Source organism: Zootoca vivipara, chromosome 8 (genome assembly GCF_965207765.1).
Source record: "Zootoca vivipara chromosome 8, rZooViv2.hap1.1, whole genome shotgun sequence".
Taxonomy (NCBI): Eukaryota; Metazoa; Chordata; class Lepidosauria; order Squamata; family Lacertidae; genus Zootoca; species Zootoca vivipara.
Window position 1 is genome coordinate 26,787,252 of NC_142591.1, and position 22,011 is coordinate 26,809,262.

At 44.7% G+C, this 22,011-nt stretch overlaps 1 protein-coding gene across 1 annotated transcript; it reads right to left on the reverse strand.

The window, feature by feature from the left end:
• Positions 1–3,471: 3,471 nt before the first annotated feature.
• ADTRP (androgen dependent TFPI regulating protein) lies at positions 3,472–20,677 on the reverse strand. Its single transcript, XM_035125025.3, has 6 exons — positions 19,661–20,677; positions 15,004–15,138; positions 11,747–11,848; positions 6,953–7,068; positions 5,657–5,808; positions 3,472–4,744 (listed from the first exon to the last, which is right to left on the reverse strand). Exons 1-6 carry the CDS (start codon positions 19,820–19,822, stop codon positions 4,698–4,700), a joined length of 714 nt encoding a protein of 237 aa, XP_034980916.1. The 5' UTR covers positions 19,823–20,677; the 3' UTR covers positions 3,472–4,697.
• Positions 20,678–22,011: the final 1,334 nt, after the last annotated feature.

Genomic DNA, 22,011 nt, shown 5'->3' on the forward strand with positions numbered 1-22,011 from the left:
GACCAGTGGTCAGGGAGGATGGCAGTTGCAGTCCAAAAACAGCTGGAGACCCAAGTTTGGGAAGCCCTGCTTAGTAGATGAATCAGCTAAAGCTCTTGATTTATTGTGGAGGGAGGGCCATTAGGTGAGGAGGTACATTTCAGCCCCTGGGGTTGCAAATGGACAGCTGTCTTGTTTAGTTTCTGAGGCTGCTCTGATGATGACTACATAAATGTAGCTGTATTTTAAAAAGTGTGTTTCTTTGAAGAATAACGTTTTTTGTTTATTGAATGATCAGCTGCCTTCGGAGTCATCACCTGATGGCAGGCACTTATACAGACTGGCACCTTGAGATCTACAATGAAAGTGCCTGGTGAGTCTCCCTGGGGAGAGCATTCCACAAGCAGGGAGCCACCACAGAAAAGGCCCCTTCTTATGTTGCCGCCCTCCAGACGTTTTGTGGAGGAGGCAACAAACAAGGGCCTCGGATGATGATTGCAGGGTCCACATCAGTTCTTCACATTCAACCATAATTACACAACCTGAACTTGCCAGCATAGGACTGAATCCCACCTGCAACAGTGATGGTCTGGAAGCGCCCAGAGTCTAGAAGTATTCAAACTCCAGAGGCTTTATTGCAGAGGTCGGACTTGCCTGTAGATGGCACTGTAGACATGCTGCCCTCCTCCCTCTGTGTTTGCAAAGATGCAGGGAGGGGAGAGGGGAGAAAGCAAGAGGTAGAAAAGAAAGTAGGGAGACCAGGAGGACGAGAAATAAAAGGGAAAGAGGAGAGGAGAGGAGGAAGGAGAGCTCAAGATAAAGCATAATCCAGAAGTGGAGCAATCTCTGGCAAGCACTATGTGCTGGAGAATTGTTAGAGGTGTCTGGCGTATGAAAGCAACTGCTAGTTTCTCTATAGGTATTGCTCAACTGGATGCATTGAAGCACATTGGCAGACAGGCTTTTCTGACATTTTGCTGGCTGCTGTCTATCACCACACCCCTTACTTCCATGACAATCAGTCCAAAGGAAAAGATGCATCCAGCCTTTTCCCATCGCTTGTTGTTGAAGCTTTTCTTTTAACAGCAGTCTTGTCTGCAAACAATAGCAGGCATGTTTTTTTAAATGTTTTTTTCCTAAATTCTCCCCCCCTTTTTTTTGATGTGTTGCTTTATTATTTTAAGTGACTATTACCTGCTCTCAGATTATTTGATTCATGGAGGGGAATATAAAGTGTCCAAAGCTGTAATCCTTCCCCCATTTACCTGGAAGTAAACCAGCCTGCATTCAATAGGACTTATTTCTTTCAGACCGGGTTAGGACTGTGCTGTTTTAGCCTGTTGGAAGCAGGACCTAATCCCCTCCAGATGTTGTTGGTCTTCAGCTGCCATCACCTGAGCATTGGCTATGCTGGCTGGGACAGTGCAGGGTCACAGGTTCCCTTCCCTGGCCTAATTAGCTACCTGCATTTAAATAGCCTGAGAGCAAAATAGGATGTCTCTGCATGCATATATATATATATATATATATATACACACACACACACACACACACACACACACACACACACACACACACCAAAATACCCCACAATACGATCATTTCACCAGAAGATGGTGCTAAATAATGCCAAATAATTTCACTGCACTCACTTTGCTTCCCCCAGGATTCATTTCATAATATTCATGCCATTACATTTTGTTTTAGGCTTAGAATTATTTTGTGCTGACATTTTGAAGGCCTTCATTTGCTGATTTTTCAGGAGAAGGACAAAGAGATGTGGGGGCGCTTTTCAACAAAACTTCAAGGCCTGTGTTTCAATATATATTCAATGTTCAAGTGTACATTGCAAAATGGCACCACACTCTTGAGAGCGTTTGTTTGGGTGGGCGCGTGTTATATACATCATAGTAACCAGAAATGTTGGTGTTCCAGAAGTAGAAGTCTACATGGTATGAGAAAAGCAGGGATCATGTCCATCTGCCTTCCATAATTGGTGCCCCAACGCTTCCGCTTTCACCACCTTTTAAAAAAGCCCTGGGTTCAGGTAATGAGAAGAGGCAAGGCTGTAGCTCAGCAGCAGAGCAAGTGCTTTTCATGCAAAAGGCCGCAGGTTCAATCCATAGCATCTCCAGGTAGAGAAAGAGTCCTGTCTGAAACCTTGGAGGGTCACTGGCAGTCAGCGTAGACAAAATACTAAGCTAGATGGACCAGTGTTCTGGCTCAGTATAGAGCAATTTCCTATGTTCCTATGCTGTTCATTTTGTAATTTAATTACTGAGCAGTTTTTTTTTAATTCTCAGATTTCATACTGTAGGCAGCAGTCAAGTATCATGAATGTGTGACCTCTAGGCTGTGTGACTGTGTGGGCATTTGTTCAATAAAAACTTATAATTTATACAGGGGTTCCATATTTAGGCAGAGAGAATACAGCTATAAATAAATGTAAAGCAGTGCAGAACTGATATAAATTCTGAATCCTAATTTTAGTTGTTGTTTGGCTGGTTAAAAAAAGATAATATTAGTGGTCTATAATTAGATCTCCCCCACCCTATAGCTTTTCTTGAAGAATATCCTGATTCACAATGTGAACCCCCTGAATGGTAGCAAAAAAAAAAAAATTTAAATTATTTTGCTTCAACTCAGATCAACACGGCTACCTACCTGTAACCCCTGAATGGTAGTTGGACTTTCTTGGTACTTCTCTGATTTTTTATTTTTATTAGTGTTGTTGTTGTTGTTGTTATGGCATCTCTATGCTATTTTGGTCGAACTTCCCCTCTTGGTAAAATCCTGTGGAACTGGACGAAACTCTTGCAATCTGTTTTCAGATTCACCTACTTTTCTGCTGCAGTAGAAAAAAATATTTTGTGAATTGTCCCAGTAACATTAGCCAGTTTGTGGTCCAGGGTGTGTGTGTGCATTTTTATATATTTACTGTCACATGGTGAGAAAACACACAATAAAACCAATATGGTTACGGTAAATATTCTCCACTCTTACCTAAGAGGTGAGAAATACAGGGCAACACTTCATGGTTTCACTTCCTTTGGAGGGGAGAGAGAGACAGTGGGTATTTACGGAGTATTTGGTTTATTTGGAATTATACCAGCAGAGCCTAATGAAAGCAAGCAGACTTGTGAAAAGAGACAGCTAAACTGCTGATTCTGCACCAGATTTTCCGAAGCAACAGTGTGTATTCCCCATAATTTCCAGGCTAGCTAAAATTTTCTCAGCTGTCTCTACTTCTGTCTGTCTCATTTTCAAAGCTGCCACTGACTTTAAGTGCCTGATCCCAAATTCTGATGGGTATCACATTTCTAAGGCAGGAAAGAAACTGCAGATCATTAAACTACCTCTTTTTACATCTCTGATCACAAATGGGCACAACCATGACAAGCCCATTAATGCTAATCACCACACCATTACAATCACCACACCATTAAAAGCCTTTTATGCTTGAGAATGCTGGTCATTGAAGGAAATGATGGGTCATGCTCATTTATTTATTTTATTAATCTTCAAAGAATTGCTCCAGTTCTATAAGACTTAATAAGACGCTGAGGTTAATAACAGAAATAAACTAGCAAGTGAGATTAGTAAATGAATGGAAAATGTGGCAGAGAGATTTGTGTTAACCCTCATGTTAACATAATGTTAAGCATAATTACATTATTTTGATTCAGGAGTGCCACATCTGAAACCCAAAAGAGGAAACCATGTAAATGTCAAGAATCTCATTAACTTTTTTTCCTTTTTTTTGTAAATGCCTGTTAATAATTCGGATTTCAAGCTGTAGCCATGCTGCTTTCACTGGACACTTAGCAGATTTGCTCTTTAGATCATTAAGGATGAATACTTATCCCATGGCATTGAGCTTGAGCACTGGATGCTATGCATTTCTTTAATCTGCAACTGTAAATTCTTTTCCTTAATCATCTGAAATGATGCCATCAGGTTAGCCTACATGATGTAGTACAAAAGATTCATTTTGTAGTACAAAAGATTCAAGGCAGCCCTCGTCAGTCTGAATTTATTTGCTCTGGATCAGGTATTGGAGGGCCTAGAGTCCAGCCTTTCCTACGCAGGAGTTTCCAATGGTCTTGATCACATGGGTGCACTCATTCACAAGCCAAAAACCTCCTATGTCTGCAGCACTCCTCTCAATGTAGGCTCTTCCCCATCTCTCTCTCCGTTCAGGAGAGGGGAGAAGGGCCCAGTCTCCACCAGAAGAGCTACAACAGGCATCTAGATTTGCAGGGCATTGTGATGACTGCAGCTTCCATAACAATGTAACACACAAGTGTAAAGGACCAAGGCCTCAGGAGCTGCTGTGGCTCTCCCAGTGCAGTTTAGCCTCATTGATAGGACTGAAGCAATCCACTCCAGACAGTTTGTAGCAGCCTTGGAAGATTCTGTCCTAAGGTATGTACCACTTATTTAATTGGCATACAACACACCTCTGGCTTGATGTGCTTGGGGATCCATCTTAAGCTTTCTGGAATCAAATTAATCCTCTGGAATCCTGAAAGGGATCCACCCAGGCAGACCCTCAAATCCATCCCCAGAATCCAGTTATTTTTAGAATCTAGATTCGTTGGAAGACACAAAGTGTTGAACAAGCATATGAGAAGGTTCCACATGGAGAGATCTTCTTGTTTGACTTCGCTGGCTTCATTCTTAATTCATCTAGGTTTCGCTCTGGCACCATTCAAGTTTCATTTGCTTTTCTTCTTGTAAATGTCAAGTATTACTATGGAGTCACCTGTGCAATGGCATAAGCAAAAGAAGAAAAATGGCTTACTGGTGAGATGAATGATAACAATCCAAACACAACTTGATTTTGTTCCATACTGGGGGGAAAGAAGTGAACTCACTTCGGGGCCAGCAGCTGACAGCCCTGGAGCAAAATCTGGCCCATGAGAAGAGCCAACAGCCACTCTCTGCACTGCCAAACTAGAAGTAAGAGTGAGCTGCAGGAGAAGGTGTTGCTGGTGAGCCACAAGAGACTGGGAGAGTGTGTCTCACTTCCCCCATGAACAGGCAACCTTATCCACAACTGAGAGACAGACCACCTATCTCAGCACCCCCTGTTGGTTGGGGGGTCCCATTAACTCCCTGGCACATGGCCCATAATAATCAAGTTTCAGTGTGATTTTGCACATTTACTTACCATGCGAAAGACTGAAGTTTGTTCCATGCATCTTATCTCTATCATGCATACAGGAACACATGACCAGGGATAGCCTCCCTCTGAAAATGGTAATTACCGGTACTTGCCCCTTCACATATGCACCTGCATGCATGGTGACTATAGGCTTTTTGCTTATTACTAAGCTTGCATGCTATTTCACTTCTGCTTTTACCTCAGTGCAATGTCTTCTTATCATTTATAGCACTGGACCCACGCACCACCCATGGGGGAGACATTTCAACTAGGGCCTGACAAGTGAATGTGCAAGTTCTACTAGCCCTGATTTAACTGTGAGGAATAAGAATCAAGTGACCAATTAGGGAACCGAGAGAAGCCAGGGAAATTTATTTTCTTTCTTTCCTCCCTTCCCTTTTTAACCTTTCGATGTGCCACAAATGTATAAGAGAAGAACGTGTGCAAACTAATTTTAAAAAATATCAGACTGGTAACTTTTGAGGATTTAGTTTACAAGACTGGACTCACCCCAAATCATGCGGCAGACGAATTCTCCTGTGTTGTAGCAAAAGAGAGCAACCAAAGTGCTCACCACAAAAAGGGCACCTATGCCAGGTACACTTAGCTTTTCAAAGATAGGGTACACCCACCTCCCAGTCACTGAGTAAATCCACAGAAGCCTAGAAAAGAATGCATTTTAGTTTGGACATCTTAAGTTAGAACATAGCATCCTAGCTAGCCTATACAGCTTGGCTTGCAGTTTCCTTGGGAAGAATGTGGCAACTAAGGGCCAAAGTACAAGTTAGGACAAACATTTTAAAGGCTTGCTCGAACTGCACATTGAAGAAGAAGAAAAAATGCAGTCATGCGGTTCTAGCTTAGAAGGTGTTCCAGTTTCTTGCCCAAAATTGCTTTTAGCCCTTAAAGACACTTTAATGGGCAAATAGCTTAGGTGAGATTCTTGGTTTTTGTTTTTTTAACACACCTGCATTTATTCACAGGTACACAAACACCTAAAATATTTTTTTTCTGCCTGGGGTAGCCAGATGTTTTTTTATGCAGATCTCTATGTGGGAACACCATTTAGTGAAAGAAAGCAGCAAAAACATAAATGCAAGTTGTCTGACATGGTAAATTTTAGATAAAGGGGGATGGGGTAAAGAGGTAGTTCTGAGGAGGTAATTCAGCCCCATAATACTCTTGTCTGGGATCCGACACCAGACTTGAATGGCAGAGGGCTTGGGCACCAGCGGAGGCTAAGAATATTCAAGGCCTTCCATCCAGGTTCAGAGGATAACATTCAACGCCCCACCATGATCACTGTTTGTCACATTGCATTAGGATGAGCTTCACCTATGAGCCAGAAGTTCCATTCCTTCTGGAATACGGACACCTTTTTAAAAGCGAGTTTTCTGGGGGAATCTCGAGGAGGCCTTGCCCCATGCTCACAACAGCCAAACTAATAGACAGCACAAATCACAGCAAGCAAACCCGTGCATGGGAAAGGAATTTCAATAAGCGGCATGAATAATCTTATTAAGTTTAGGATCTGATTAGGCTAAAAAGGCCCCTCATGAGGCCTAATGTATGGTTGTATAATGCACTTGTTCAACTGTTCCAAAGCTTCTCTAAAGTCTGATCAGGAGTCTATTGTAGCTGAGCTGCATAGTCGGGATTTCTTTTAGCAGGGTTAAGCAAGGACCGTGGCTGTGTGTAATAACTAGGTGAGAGAAGGAATTCCCTCTTGGCTTCCTGCCTGTTAAAGATAGATGCCAAAGCATCATGTGAAAGAGACTTTCTTCATTAAAAAATCAAAGATCTTACCAATAGACATAGGCAGTACCCCCAATTGCTAATACGCTGATCCCTTTTCTCTTTGATGGATAACGATGTGGGGTAATAAAGAGGTCCATCAGGGACAATGGTAATATAACAGTGTGCTGGAAAGAAAAGACAGTGCGTCACACAAAACTGTACTTGTGTTGAATTTATGTAAGTCATCATTGCTTACAATAAGGTGTACAGAGCTTTGGCTTGGCCTTTCTACCATAAGTCTTTCAGCCAGCGTCCTGATTAGCTGTTGGCTGAATGTTCTATGTGGTAACTTTCTGGGGCAAAGACAATGGTTTTTTTGGTTTTTTGTTTTGTTCTTTCAGCCAGAGGATTAAAACAAAAACTCTGCTATTGATTCTTGATGTCTTATTTTAAGGGATATCCATTCCTTTAGAGCAGTGTTTCCCAAACTTGGGTCTCCAGCTGTTTTTGTACCACAATTCCCACCATCCCTGACCACTGGTCCTGCTAGCTAGAGATGATGGGAGTTGGTCCAAAAACAGCTGGAGACCCAAGTTTGAGAAACCCTGCTTTGTCCTATATACTACCATGCCTGTCTTTTTCAGAAAGTATGGAGATGGGGTTCATGAAGCTGAAAAGATGCCTGGATTTTAGCACCTCTGCTCTTTCCCAGTTGAATTCCAGATATCAGAGGCTGTGTCCCATAGCATCAAGGAAAGGAGACACCCTTTCCCTTGGTCTACCCATCACACTGGGCTACCCATGGGACAATGCTGAGCTAGAGGCAACCTCCTATGTAACTTCCCCTAGGAAACAGGAAGGTATACCTCACTTAAGGTCACCGTGATCCAACAGTATAAGCTAGGGAACTAGCTTATACAGTGGTACCTTGGTTCTCAAACACATTGGTTCCCAAACACTGAAAACCCGGAATGGTTTTTGAACGGTTTTCAGAAACCGAACGTCCGATGTGGCTGTCAGCTATTGTTTCCAGGGTGCCTGCACCAATCAGAACCTGCGCCTTGGTTTTTGAACATTTCAGAAGTCAAACGGACTTCCAGAACGGATTAAGTTTGGCACTTTTATTTTTGCTATTTATTTTGCGTTTTTTGTTTTTGAGGCTTTTTTGGTTAATTTGTTTTTGTGACTGTGTGGAACCCAGTTCAGCTACTGACTGATTGATTGTGTGACTGCGGAAATGGATAAAAGCCCCCCATCCAAACAATGACTATCGCTGATGTTGTAAATAAAAATAATAATTTTAATTTTTATCATCTACAATACTGTCTTATCTATTTTATAGTACAGTAAATTGATTATTGCTTTCATTTTATGGATCAATGGTCTTGTTAGATAGTAAAATTCATGTTAAATTCCTGTTTCAGGGGTTGTTTTTAAAAGTCTGGAACAGATTAAACTGTTTTGCATTACTTTCTATGGAAAAGCACACCTTGGTTTTGGAATGCTTTGGTTTCGGAACGGACTTCCAGAACGGGTTAATTTTGAGAACCAAGGTACCACTGCGCAGATATAGATAGATGGTGCCTAATAATAATAATAATAATAATATCCTGTCATTCCACAGTGCACGCTCTCTATTTTTAGGTTCACTTGGATCTGGTGATTATACTATTTCTAGAACCTTTGTATGTTTTGCCTGTTATTGCAAAACACAGAAGTGCTGCATGATTGACTAGTTATTGCAAAGGTTTCCATTTGCCACTGGCTTTCAATTAGCTCTCTAAATGAATTCTTTTTACTAGACAATGGAAAGCTAACTGCCGCAATGGCATTAGTAATGGACCATATACTGCAACTTAAAACTAGTTGAAAGCCCTTTAAATGCATTTTGTTTTTTTTCTCAGGCAAAGTGGTCCCTACTCATAGCAATTTTTAATATGACTCTAGTCACACCACACACCATGAGTCATTAAAGGCAATTAAACTTCATTGCCACTATAATGTATTGTTTAATCTAGCATTCATTCAAATAAATGCAAGCTTTGTTCTTTAAGCAAATAATTTTAAAAACCTGTTTAAAAAGCAAGTCTTAATAATTAGGCCTGGACTGACACCAATCTCCAAGGGTTGGCAAAAATGGCTGGAAACAGTGACTCATTCTTGTATTTTCCATTAACAGTTTTCTTTTCAGCTTCACTTGTAACAAGTGAAACTGAAAAAGGAAAACAATTATCACAGGGAGGGGAGAAAAGGCATTCTTTCTAAGTCCTCCCCCTCCCTCACTCTAAAAAAACAAAACCCCAAACCCACTAATTTGAATAAAAGCTGTATGTAATGATTTTGCTGTTAAGGAATGGGTTGCTTAAAATACTGTATTACATTCCGACTGCTTATGAAAGTTTCATTTCACTTTGAGTTCGGTATTGCTTTGTTTTGATTTATTTACTGATACAAGTTAATTAAATGCTTTGCTTTCTGAGGGAAGGCATATTAGTCTGCCACCCTTACTGTGATGGCATAACACGATGCTAGAAGTTTCAGTTTATATTTAAATATTGAATGGGAAATGTTTTCTTGGAGGAATCTACGTTTATCTGAGGCAGTGGTTCCAAATGTCCAACCCTTAGAGAACGCTTTCCAGATAGAATTGCCTGCACTGGTGGTATCTCGGCAGGTCTGCTATAGAACCCCTGAATGCTGCAAAGGGTTCTGGGAAGCGGCACACAGCCAGTTAATATGGGCTATACTATCATCACTCACAGACACTTACAATACATGCAACATTCCCTAGCAGGCACTATGGCGCTGAGGCCTCTACAGCCCCCCCCCAATGTCTGTTGGGATGGGGCTCAGCTCCCCCTCCCCAACTTGAGAGGACAGAGGAGGCCTGGCAGGATGTTGCCCCGACACAGCACAACCTGGCAGGAAGTTACCCTGGGCTGACCAGCACAACTGGCACACAAATGTCGTCTCAGGAGGAGGCCTGGTTCCATCCCTGGATATGCATGGTGGGTGTGGGGTGTTGGTAGGTATGAAACTTTCTTTTCTTACAGATGAAGTAGATAAGCAGTTAGCAAGTGAAGAACACCATCACAGTAGGTTGAAGGTTTTCCCTATCCCAACCCTCCCCATGCAAATATTACTGATTATCCACAGATGTGAACATGTTCTGTTGAATCAAGTTCCAGCGTACGTGGGGATATGTTTTGCCTTCCTTCTCCCTGCACCGGCACATGGCGGTTAAATAGTAAGGCAAGTTTGGGGCAATGTGATGGTGCTCTGCTCTTCTCAACTCTTCTCCCTCCTTCAAAACTTGTTCATAAGGGAACTTGAATCACTTAGAAATTTCTGGTTTTCTTAGGAAACATGGAAAGAACAAATGTTAGCTGAAGGGATACATCATTTAGCTCCATGCCTAGGTTGAATAATTCATGCAGAATGATTTGCCCATTGAGCGAGTGTCACATCACTTCTGAAAAATGGGCTCATTCTAACTTCTCGGGAACATAAAATATTTAACCTATGACTTGTTTTGTTTGTTTAAACAGGTTCATAAGGCTTGTGGCTGCTATCCTGCACCGATTTTCCATATGTGCCAATGGAAGTAGCTCAGTCCCACCATGCCATCCTCTGCTGGTGTGTGGGCAATGTTAGAGGAAACTAAGATTATAGGGTGTCAAGAGGTCAGATCATAAAAATGGGTCTTTATGTGGCACCCGTCTATGTTAGTAGCCTATAATGGCACTGAGTCGGGAAGGTTGAGAAAATCCAGGCTGAGTCTTGGGTATGATTGCTGTTTCATTTGTTTTGGTTCTTATGACTCATTGCCCTTCTTCCACATGACTAGCATTCCAGAGGAGCGAGTGAGGCAAACAAACTCATTTGTGCAGACAATAAAGGCAGAATTTGGGTTGTCACTGCAAGGAATATTGATCTTTTCGTGGCACTGTAAGAGCCAGTAGCCTCATTCACTACGGAAGGTTGAGAGAATCAAGCTTCAGCATATTGGGTATGATGGTTATTTCATTCATTTAGGCTCTTATGATTCATACTGAACTTTTCCACCCACCTATTCCCAAGAGGACATGTTGTGAATTCTGCACATACCCACAGCTTCTATTTTACTGGTAGCAACTTTGCCCAGAGCAGCAAAGATCCCCCCCCCCCTACATTTCCTTTCCTTTCTTTTTTTCCGCTAAAAATGAAATTTAAAATGTAAGGTGCAGGAGTCAGTCAGCCATCATTTTTGCACTGCTGCTTGTTGTTTCTACTCACATTTGCTGCTCGACTGGAGAGCTCCTGCTACATACCTTTTTGGATTCTTTTACTCCATTCTAAAAACCACTAAACATTCATTTGTATTCCCAGACATTCTGCATTGTATAACACTCTGTTTACAGCAACAGCACTTTCATTCTTTTATATGCACTGCAGTAAGCTAGAAAGTGTCTCTCTCTCCCCACCCCATCCTGCCACCCCGTTTAATGACTTCACATCTTTCAATTGACTTACACTTGGCAAGCAACGATTCACTGATATTTTCCCCTATGCTTTAAGACTTCCTTTAGCAATTCACAAGCCCACTCATTGCCCGTCTATGCTTAAAGAGACAGCAAGGAAGCAACATATAAAAATTTGCAGAATCTGGGCATGTTCCTACCAAAGTTAAGCACATCTTATTAAATTTGATGAGAGACGTTAAGTATATATTGACTCTCCCACCGAGATCAGTGGAAATTAAAAGTGCATAATTGGCTGGATCATGTCTGCTTTCCCTTGCATCTATCATGCAATGTTTGAATATTTATTGCAAATTGCCTTTGTTCCATTTTGCTGTTGTTGCTTTTTGTACATTTTACTCACCATAGCATGATTCAGCCATAAAGGAAGGATGCCATCAAGGCTCTTGGGATAAACAAGCTCCCGATCATAAAGGAATAGTGTCCAAAAGGATACAAACACTAACTGAAACAGATCATTAAAAGAAAAAGGTGATGAGTTTATCTAACACAAGCATCTAACAAAGTACTTTCCACTTCTCTCAAATAAAGTACAGTACTGTGGCAGGCTTCTTCCTGTCACAGCACTCCAGAATAATGAGTTGTGAAATGAGGGGCTGGGATTCACTTATGCAAGGTTTCAGACAGTATCACAACAGTACCGTATGTATTTTATTATTTTAGAATTCATTTAGTGCTGTAACCAACTCTGGGCCATGGAACCTAGGTAAGCCTTTAGTCCTGGAATAAGTGATGTACAGGTGGCAAACATTTTGTGAGGGGTTTTTGTTCCTGTGCATAAGCCCTCTCCGCCTTGTTATTCCCCAGCCTACCACATTCTTCCCTTTTCTGGGTCCAAAAGGATCCATGTATTGGCGGTCGTATGACAATTGGATGCGCCTTAAATGGTTCCGCCTTGTAGCAAAAAGAAAGGCAACATGAATCTTCACATGACTTTCTCCACATGTTCAGTGAATGTGTGAGGGCAGAGTGGAGATTCTGCCTGCTGGCCATATCAAGTGCCCCTGAGCAGTCCAGAGGGTTACTCTTCCTACACTGGGTAATCAAAGCCAGTTCACACATATACAACACTAGACTGACAGGCTTCCTGAAAACCTCAAGGCTCCCCACAGTCCTGAAATTCAGAGCAAATACAAGAACTGTGCTCAGATTATGTTTACTACAACTGATAATAATTATGCATTTATAAAATCATCTTGATTGCCTTCTTTTTGAGTACAGAGTGCTATATGATTAAAAGCACAATAGCCATTAAAAAAACCACCTATGCAAGTAATTGTCTAATTACTTTTCCTAGGAATGCTCTCTACTTCACAATGTTCAATTTGGGAAGATTTTTTTTTACTTTTCTCTCACCTCCACAACATGCATTTAAAGGAGAGCTGTAGTATACCCTTCCCAGAGCTACAATTTCCCAGGATTCCTTGGGGAAAGCCATGTTCTTCAACTGTTATCTTTGGCAAAGACTGGCATGAACAGCAAAAGAGGAAAAGCCGTGAAGACCACCAGGAGATGCTTTCTAGGCTAGAAATCCACAAAGCCCATTGAAATCTATTCAGACCCCATATACAGTGGCACTTTTTCAGCTGCTCTGTCTGGGAACTGTTTTATACTGAAGGCGCCAAGGATGCAAAGCATGGACACCATTGCCAAGCAACAGGCCCTTCCACTGGGCTAGAAAGCCAGTAAGGTCTTTATAGTATGAACAATAACCAGAAGAGGAGAAAGAGAACTGTGATCTCAACCCTTCTGTCAGAAATGGCCCGAGCTTTTTTTGCTGCATGAGGTGAAGGACAAGATTTCCCCCATCTCTGTTCTATGCACAGAAGCCAATTAAACTTATTTCAACACTGGTGACGGAATAGTGCCCTCTACGGTACTAGGCAGCAGGTTAGTTTGGAAGGGCCAAGACAGGCTGCATAGTATCCAAGCCTGTCTTTCCATAGAGGAGAATGACAGAAGGAAGGGGGGTAGGAGGGCCAGCCAGGGGGCTATTGCTGCTGCCTCCGTCCCACTGTAACTGCTGCCTGAGGCAGTCACCTCACTTTGGCTAACAGTAGGACCGTCTCTGTCTTTGATGATGATCAGATCTACCTTCTGCTTCTCCAAGCGGCTTAACAACAAACATCACCCTCATTCATTAAGAACAGGCTTTAAGCCGAAGAAGTGAATATTATCTATTGAGAAATCTTTCTCAGTGAGTGCATTTTAACACAAGAAAAATAATTACAGCATCAGTTGTGTTTTCTTAGCTTTGTTTTCTCTGCTGAGTGTGAGTCCACATTAGAGCAAACCAGGGACACAGGAGCTGAGAAAGGATGTTCTCCTACTAAAAATAGTAAGCATTGTTTATAATAGAAGCAAGTCCCTCTCTAAACCTAGCCCTTTACCTGGTGATCCCTCTATGGATGTAGAAAAAAATGGCTTTGGAAACAGTACATTCTGCTCATTTGACCTTTGCCAAAAGAAACTGTCTCAATTTTACCTGACTTTCCTTGCTTGCATTTTTGCAGGTTTAAAGTGGAGTATTAGTGTCTGATGCCTACTCTACTACATAGCTACACATGAATTATATTTTCATACTAAACATGGGACGCTTCAAGTGAAATGTGTTTAACTGAGACTGAGGTTCAGTTCAGGCATATTTTGGCAACATGCAGCAGAAAACAGAAGTGTGAGTATATACACACCCACACATATCCCTTGTGTTGCATGTTGTAAGATGCTAAATGGCCCTTAAGGTGCTTATCTGGATTTTGGAAGTCAGCAGATAAAAAAGGTAAAAAAGGTAAAGGACCCCTGGACTCCAGTCAAAGGTGACTAAGGGGTTGCGGCGCTCATCTCGCTTCAGGCCGCATTTGTCCACAAACAGCTTTCTGGGTCATGTGGCCAGCATGGCTAAACTGCTTCTGGTGCAATGGAACACCGTGATAGAAGCCAGAGTGCACATTTACCTTCTTACCACAGCGGTACCTATTTATCTAATTGCACTGGTGTGCTTTCAAACTGCTAAGTTGGCAGAAGCTGGGACAGAGCAACAGGAGCTCACCCTGTCGCAAGGATTTGAACCGCTGCCCTTCCAATCAGCAAGCCCAAGAGGTTCAGTGGTTTAGATCACAGCACCACCCACTCCCTGGTAAGGCAGCAGGTAATATTTATTGGGAACACAGGAAGCTAGATATAGGGAGATACAGAGTGCATCTAGGTTGATACTGTCTGCAATGATTTGCAACAGCTCTCCAGAATTTTAGATGGGGCCTTTGCCTGCTCTACCTGGAGATGTCAGGGATCAAGCCCTCTTTCTTTGTTTCAGTTGCCTTGCTTGGTTTTTGAAAACATGAAGCAATTGTATTCTATCACACACTAAAGTCTCTTTCAAGCAATTATATATGCTGTTTATATATACTGCTACTATTACAGTATCAATAAAATAATAGTAATAATGGACTATCTTTAATGAATTCTCCTTAGTAATAATGTATTATCATTAATGAGTTATCATTACTTAGAGCATCATTGGCTCGGAACAATCCTTCCAAAGTAACTAGTGCTTGTTTTCTAATAGTGGCATAATAATGATTATGTGTATTTGAAACTCACCATGGAGACAGGAAAAGCCAGGCTGCCAAAGATCAAGTCTCTGAAGGGGAACATGGACTTAGCAATTCGCAGTTGCTTCATTAGTACCAGCGCGTCAATCAGCAAGGAGATCCCGAAGTAAGCAGCCTGCAGAACCTAAATTAATTACAGCTAATGAGAAGATCTTCATCCATTTTTAATTATATACACCTCAATGAACTCTTAAGAAGGCAGTTTTCAGGGCAAACCATGAATCAGCACTGTGGAAAACGCCACTAGCTATATCTATCTTATTTACAGAGAGTGTTTTAATAAATTAGTTTGGGTGGTAATCTTTAACGTTGCATTGTTCAATAGACTTATATAAGGTTTTATGAGAACTAAGTAGCTTTGTTAGCCTGAATGTGCAAAGATTCACTAATTATTATTTTTTTTTTTTAAAAAACCCACCTCAAGGGAGTACAGTATTATAGCTTATCTGCAAGCTGTACAGCTATAGACAGACTCTAAAGCTGTGTACACACTATCATTTACTGTTATGTACTGAGCTGAATCCTAGATCAATAGGATCCAGAATGCAGCAGTCTGATTGGTCCGCAGGAGCCACCCAATCCAGCTCCAGGTGGAAGTGAATCATCAACCTGATTGGCCTGCAGGAGCAGCCAATCAGGCTTCTGGCGGAAGTGAATCCGCAACCTGATTGGCCTACAGGAGCAGCCCTGAAGTAGCCAATCACACAAGCCCTATTGTGTAAATAATGTACAGTATATATAGCAGGCGTTTTGGGGAAAGAGTCATTCGTCTTTTGCTACTACAAGCTGAATAAAGAGCATGAAATGCACTCTCGACTGAGTATATTTCATTTACTCTGCATCCAGTGTAATCCCACTTCTGGTTTGGAAAGTGGTGTATACACAATGTTAGTCACAATCCAGCTTCATCCTGTCATTTCTTAGAAAATACTGCATTTTGATGTGCTGTTTGCCAAACCAGCTTCAATAGGAATTGAGGGGGGAAATGGCCGACTGTGTTGTAAGCTGGTGATGTGTACACAACCTTAGCAGAGGTCACAAAGTTACACTGAGAGACCGCAATATAAATAAATGAAGGAACAACATTATACGTGAAAGTTCAGAGAGAACAAGTTTAGTTTTTACGCCAATCGTGTTCCCGAGCATGAAGCAAGGTGTTCCAATGGGTAGGCCTCCACTGACAGTCACATCCACACCATATATTTAAAGTACATGCCTTCCTTTAAAAAGCAGGAAACTGTAGTTTACCCCTCACAGAGCTACAACTCCTAACACCCTTAACAAATCACATGGACTGCATGAAGGGGTGCAATGTGTTTTTGTCCTCTTAGCTTAGGTCACAAATCTGGCTTGATGGTTCAGGGGCGTACCCAGGATCAAAATTAGGGGGGAGCAAGGGGCGGGGCCAAGGCACGGGAGGGGAGGGGCCACAGTGGGGCAAGGCAAGCCATGGTTGTTCAGGGGCGAGGGAGCGACAGGATCAGCCCAAAATCGGGCTGCTCCGACCCCCTCCGTGACCGGCAGGGGCGAGGGGGCACCAGGATCAGCCCGAAATCGGGCTGCTCCGACCCCCTCCTCCCCCTCCGCGACCGGCAGGGGCGAGGGGCCACCAGGATCAGCCTGAAATCGGGCTGTTCCGATCCCCTCCTCCCCCTCCGTGATCGCCGGCTAGAAGGGACGTCTCCCTTCTCCCTTGCTGGCTGTGGGGCGGGTGGAGGGAAAGCCAGCCAAACGCTTTGCACAGCTCTGGGGCTTTTCCTCTGCCCGCCCCACAGCCAGCCGGGGAGAAGGAAGACCTTCCTTCTAGCCGGCTGGCTGTGAGGCGGGCGGAGGGAAAGCCCCTGAGCCGTACAAAGCGTTTGGCTGGCTTTCCCTCCCAGGGCCAGCTCTAGGTAGAGTCCCGGTGGTGCGGTGTGCCAGGGCGCCGGGCCGGTAGGCGGGGCGCTGCGTGGCGAAGCTGCATTTAAACCATGCTGCGCCCGACCTGTTCGAGACTGCCCTGTTCCCTCCGCCTGCCCCACAGCCAGCCGGCTAGAAGGGACGTCTCCCTCTGGGCGGGGAGCAGCTAGAGGGCGGCTCCAGCAGGATGGAGACTCTGGCTGCAGCGCAGGGCGGCATGGTGGAGGCGGCGCTGCCGGCGAGGCTCTGGAGGGCGGCGCTCCAGCAGGGAAGAGGCTCCAGCCGTGGCGCGGCATGGTGGAGGTGGACGAGAGCGCCGCGTCCAGCCTCCGCCTCTTCTTTGGCGCCCTCCAGAACGTGACGCTTCTGACGACCGCTTCGCTGGCCCTGCTTATAGGGGGGCAGCTGCCCCCTCCTGCCCCCATCTACGCCCATGTAATGGTTTATGCATGTATGGGAAAGTAAAAAAAAAAAGTTGTCAACTGCAAAGTGTTCAACTGCAGAAAAATAGCAGTGTAGGGTATACATTAGCACAGACTTCCTAACTTTATGATCAGTCCAACAGCAGAAAAGGGGCCAAGGCACAAAGAGCTGCCTAGGTATGCCTGTGTCTTGGAGTTTGCCCTCCCCTCTGCCATTGAACAGCAGATTTTGGACTCACTACCATATCACACATTGCGTTTCAGTGTTGTTGTTTTTTAATCTGCAACAATGAGTCTTGTGATACTTGAAAGACTAAGAGCTTTATTCTGGCATTTGCTTTCACAGAAAGCAATCTGCTTTTTCGGTGTTGATCTGTTAAGGTGCCACAATACAGTGTTGTTCCTGCTCGAACAGACTAACATAGTGGTCCCTCTGAAACTTTACTTGGGAGGAGGAAAATCTATAGTCCTCCAGATGATGACACCATCCCTGACCTCTTCCCAGGAAAAGGAGAGGCACCTGCATAGTAAGGGATTAACATAAGCAAAAGCAGTTTACACGGATTTTGGGAGTAAATTAGACCTGATGGCCAAAGACCCATGGAGAGAGAGGGAGAGAGAGGGAGAGAGAGAGAGAGAGAGAGAGAGAGAGAGAGAGAGAGAGAGAGAGAGAGAGAGAGAGAGAGAGACCCAGGCAGGTGTGCTTCTGAATGCCTAGGAAATTATGGAGGGTGTGTGTAATTTAAATTGAAGCATGGGGTGGAGGATTCAACACATCTGCACAACTACTACTATTACACACTATCCACAGCTTAGTAAAAGCTACCCCCCTCCCAATGGTCTCTTAACACTGGAATTAACTCGTGCAAGGTACTGGGATGGCTTAAAAAAGTCTTTTTGGTGGGAAACCACAGACAGGAAGAGAATTCTGCTTCTCTGCCCACATAGAATCGTAGAGTTGGAAGAGACCCTGAGGATCATCTAGTCTACCCCCTGCTGTGCAGGTAGCACCCCCTGGCCAGCCCCAGAGACACCATTTGCCTGGGAAGCTTGTAGCCAAGGCTGTTGCAACGGACAGCTATGCAAGCCTTTGGGAGGCAGAGACGCAAGAGGGCATCAGAGGAGGGAGGAACGGAAAGAGGGACAGAGGCCAGTGTTGCTCGCGACAACCCCTGACCACCATTTCCATGCACCTAAGGGTGCCACGGCACCATAGCTGCCAAGTTCTCCCTTTTTTAAAGGGAAATTCCCTTATGCTGAATAGACTTCCTCGCGAGAAAAGGGAAAACTTGGCAGCTATGCACGGCACACTGGTTGAAAACCACTGCCCTACGGGGATCAAACTTCCAACCTTGGCATTACCAGCACCATGCTGTAACCAACATGGCTGTCACATGCAAAATGGAGCAAGCTTGTTGTTTTCTCCTGCTCCAGAGGCTAGGACCCAAACTGATGGATTCAAGTTACAGGAAAGGAGATTCTGACTAAACAGCAGGAAGAACTTTCTGTGACAGTAAAAGCCGTTCCACAGTGGAACAGATTCCCTCTCCTCGAGGTTTTTAAGCAGAGGTTGGGTGGCCTTCCATCATAGATGCACAGATCTCTTCCAACTCTACAGTTCTATTATTTCCTGCTAGGGTTTGCCACCTTTGCTCTGGCAAAATACAGGGCAGGGCAGGAGGTTAGGTGAGCCCCCCCCCCCAAAAAAGTCTGATGCTGAAGTGACTTCAGAGCAACCTATTGCAACCTATTGCAGCCTAACAGGACGACCCGTCTGGAACTTGTCACCCAGGCATGCATGCATGCACACACACACATACACATGGAATTGCAAATCTGCCTCTGCTTTGCTACCCAAGAGTTTAAATACCTTTCACAGAGACTTTCAAATGCATGCATTTGCAGAGGACCCCCCAACTTGGCAGAGAGAGAGAGAGAGAGAAGACCAAACCTGAAATACAGGTCAAAACTGTAACAAATACAGGACATAGCATTTCACTTGGAAATGCGGGACGATCCTGTATTATACAGGTGGCAACCCCAACCCACGCTGTATTTCAAACCCACCCCTCTCTCCCCGCCCCCTACTTTCAACGGGTGGCTAAGGGGCTTCAGGCTAGTGAAACGTATAATAACTCTAGCCTAGGTCGGGGGGTCGTGGCCGTGAGGGGGTTCCCACCCACTTCGCGTGGCGCAAGATGCCTTTGGATTGCCGCCTGTCTCCTGAGGCGCCGATGGCGGGAAGCGAAAGCACCCGCCCCCTCTTTTCCCTCAGACTGAGGCGAGGGGGGAAGGCCTGGCTCGGCCTCCGCGCGCGCCGCTTACCAGGTTGATCACGGTCAGGAACTTCCACGGCCCGCCGTAGGCGACGATGTTCTCCGGCTTCTTGTCGCCAGGTCCCGTCCCTACCGTGTTGATGAAGGCGACGAGGAACACGTACCAGGCGAGAGCGAGGCCGTGGAAGAGGAAGAGCGAAGAGACCTTCATGGTGCGCGCGGTGGGGAAACCGGCAGCGGCTCCTTCCTACTCAATGCCCGGCAGCCATTCGCCGCCGCGGGAAGCCGAACGGGGAAGCTAGTCAGTCAGCGGGCATCACCATTGGCGACAGCGGCCGAAGTTTTGGCTTCCCTTCCCGTTTTCCTTTGCCGCTGATGCCGTTCGTTCACGTGAGGCCAGGCTTCGACCTTTGGATTTATATGCTGTCGCTCGAGATTACTCGGGGAGATTAAGATCCCGAGTTGCATAAGTTTTCGCGTGTTTTCGAGGATGGGAGTGGAGCTGGAGGCGTTGGTTTTCCTTTGAGGTGCATTGCTTAAAACAACAACAACCCGCCTCTCGAATCTCTATTGTTGCGACAGTAACCCAGGCCAGAGGTTTTCAACTGGCTCCCTTGAGCAACTATAGCACCTTCTTTTTTGCAGCATCCCTGTGGGGCTCAGGAACCCAGTTATGTCACCCTTTGCCTGCAGAGCTGGCAGAGACTAACCCTTTTTCTAACACTCCTTTGTGGAGTGTTCCCTCAGCCTCCTCTCCCCTCTCCTTGGGAGTCCTTTGGCCTGCTGCTGCTGCCCTTGGTCTCTGAGCTGCCCCCCCCCCCAAAGAGAGGTGCTTGCCAGAGCTTATAGCCAGGGATGCTGCAACAAACAGCTTTTGCAAGCCTTTGGGAGACTTGAGAAGGCATCAGAGGAGGGAAGGAAGGAAAAAAAAGAGGGACAGAGGCCAGAGTTGCCTGTGGCACCCCTGGCCATCATTCAAAGCACCCCAGGGTGCTACAGCATAATGGTTGAAAGCCACTGGTCTAGGCACGCTTTTGCATATGGTGAATGGAGGCCCAAGCTCTGCTAGTAGTAGCCCATGCCCATACCTGTTGCAGCTTTGGGCTTTCACAAATACTTCCAGGGTTTGCGGTCTTGCGTGTGCTGGGCTGCAAGTGAGCCACACAGTGGGACTCAGAGGAGTTCACCCCCCCCCCATAAAGTACTTGAGGGCCCTGGGCTCCCCAAAGGTTAATGGGAGTTGGCACCCAGGAAACATGTGCAGAGCGACACTCTCAATATTCCATGTGGGTGCCTGGTGCCTTGTTTAGTTAGCTTTCTCCTTGAACTGCATCCATGCTGGCATCCATGCTTGTTGTTGTTGTTGTTTAGTCGTTTAGTCGTGTCCGACTCTTCGTGACCCCATGGACCATAGCACGCCAGGCACTCCTGTCTTGCACTGCCTCCCGCAGTTTGGTCAAACTCATGTTGGTAGCTTCGAGAACACTGTCCAACCATCTTGTCCTCTGTCGTCCCCTTCTCCTAGTGCCCTCCATCTTTCCCAACATCAGGGTCTTTTCCAAGGATTCTTCTCTTCTCATGAGGTGGCCAAAGTATTGGAGCCTCAGCTTCACGATCTGTCCTTCCAGAGAGCACTCAGGGCTGATTTCCTTAAGAATGGATAGGTCTGATCTTCTTGCAGTCCATGGGACTCTCAAGAGTCTCCTCCAGCACCATAATTCAAAAGCATCAATTCTTCGGCGATCAGCCTTCTTTATGGTCCAGCTCTCACTTCCATACATCACTACTGGGAAAACCATAGCTTTAACTATACGGACCTTTGTCGGCAAGGTGATGTCTCTGCTTTTTAAGATGCTGTCTAGGTTTGTCATTGCTTTTCTCCCAAGAAGCAGGCGTCTTTTAATTTCGTGACTGCTGTCACCATCTGCAGTGATCAAGGAGCCCAAGAAAGTAAAATCTCTCACTGCCTCCATTTCTTCCCCTTCTATTTGCCAGGAGGTGATGGGACCTCCTGGCAAATAGAAGGTCCATGCTAGCATGTTACATTAACACATTTTCAGAATGTGCCAAGCAGGTGTAAACCTTAAAGAGCAGGCTGAAGGAACAAAGGTCATGGGTAATAGAGCTTAGGTGTTCCTCTTAACTGAGCTGCTGCTTATACGCTTGTTTGTCTAATCACATTAAATTCCAGACACTGCAGCCAGAGAGGAATATAGTTGTAGTGGGGGAGGTGAAGAGAAGCAGCCCACGGCTAACAGGAGTGCTCTAGATAATATCAGTTGCACATTGTACTGATACAAAGATTTTCTAAAGCAAGCCATTGCTACTATGCCCATTCTATGCTAGGAGCATTTATTCACGGCTTTGTGACTTTTTCAGAGGACTAACAGAGCAAGCAGC

What these genes read in the sequence shown, in the direction of transcription:
- ADTRP (XM_035125025.3), bottom strand. Translation starts at nt 19,822, where the DNA reads ATGAAGGTCTCTTCGCTCTTCCTCTTCCACGGCCTCGCTCTCGCCTGG. An exon ending in TGGCTTTTCCTGTCTCCATG is followed by an intron (nt 11,849 to 15,003) that starts GTGAGTTTCAAA and finishes GATCTGTTTCAG; the next exon opens with TTAGTGTTTGTATCCTTTTG. An exon ending in CGTCTGCCGCATGATTTGGG is followed by an intron (nt 4,745 to 5,656) that starts GTGAGTCCAGTC and finishes GCCATTGCACAG; the next exon opens with GTGACTCCATAGTAATACTT.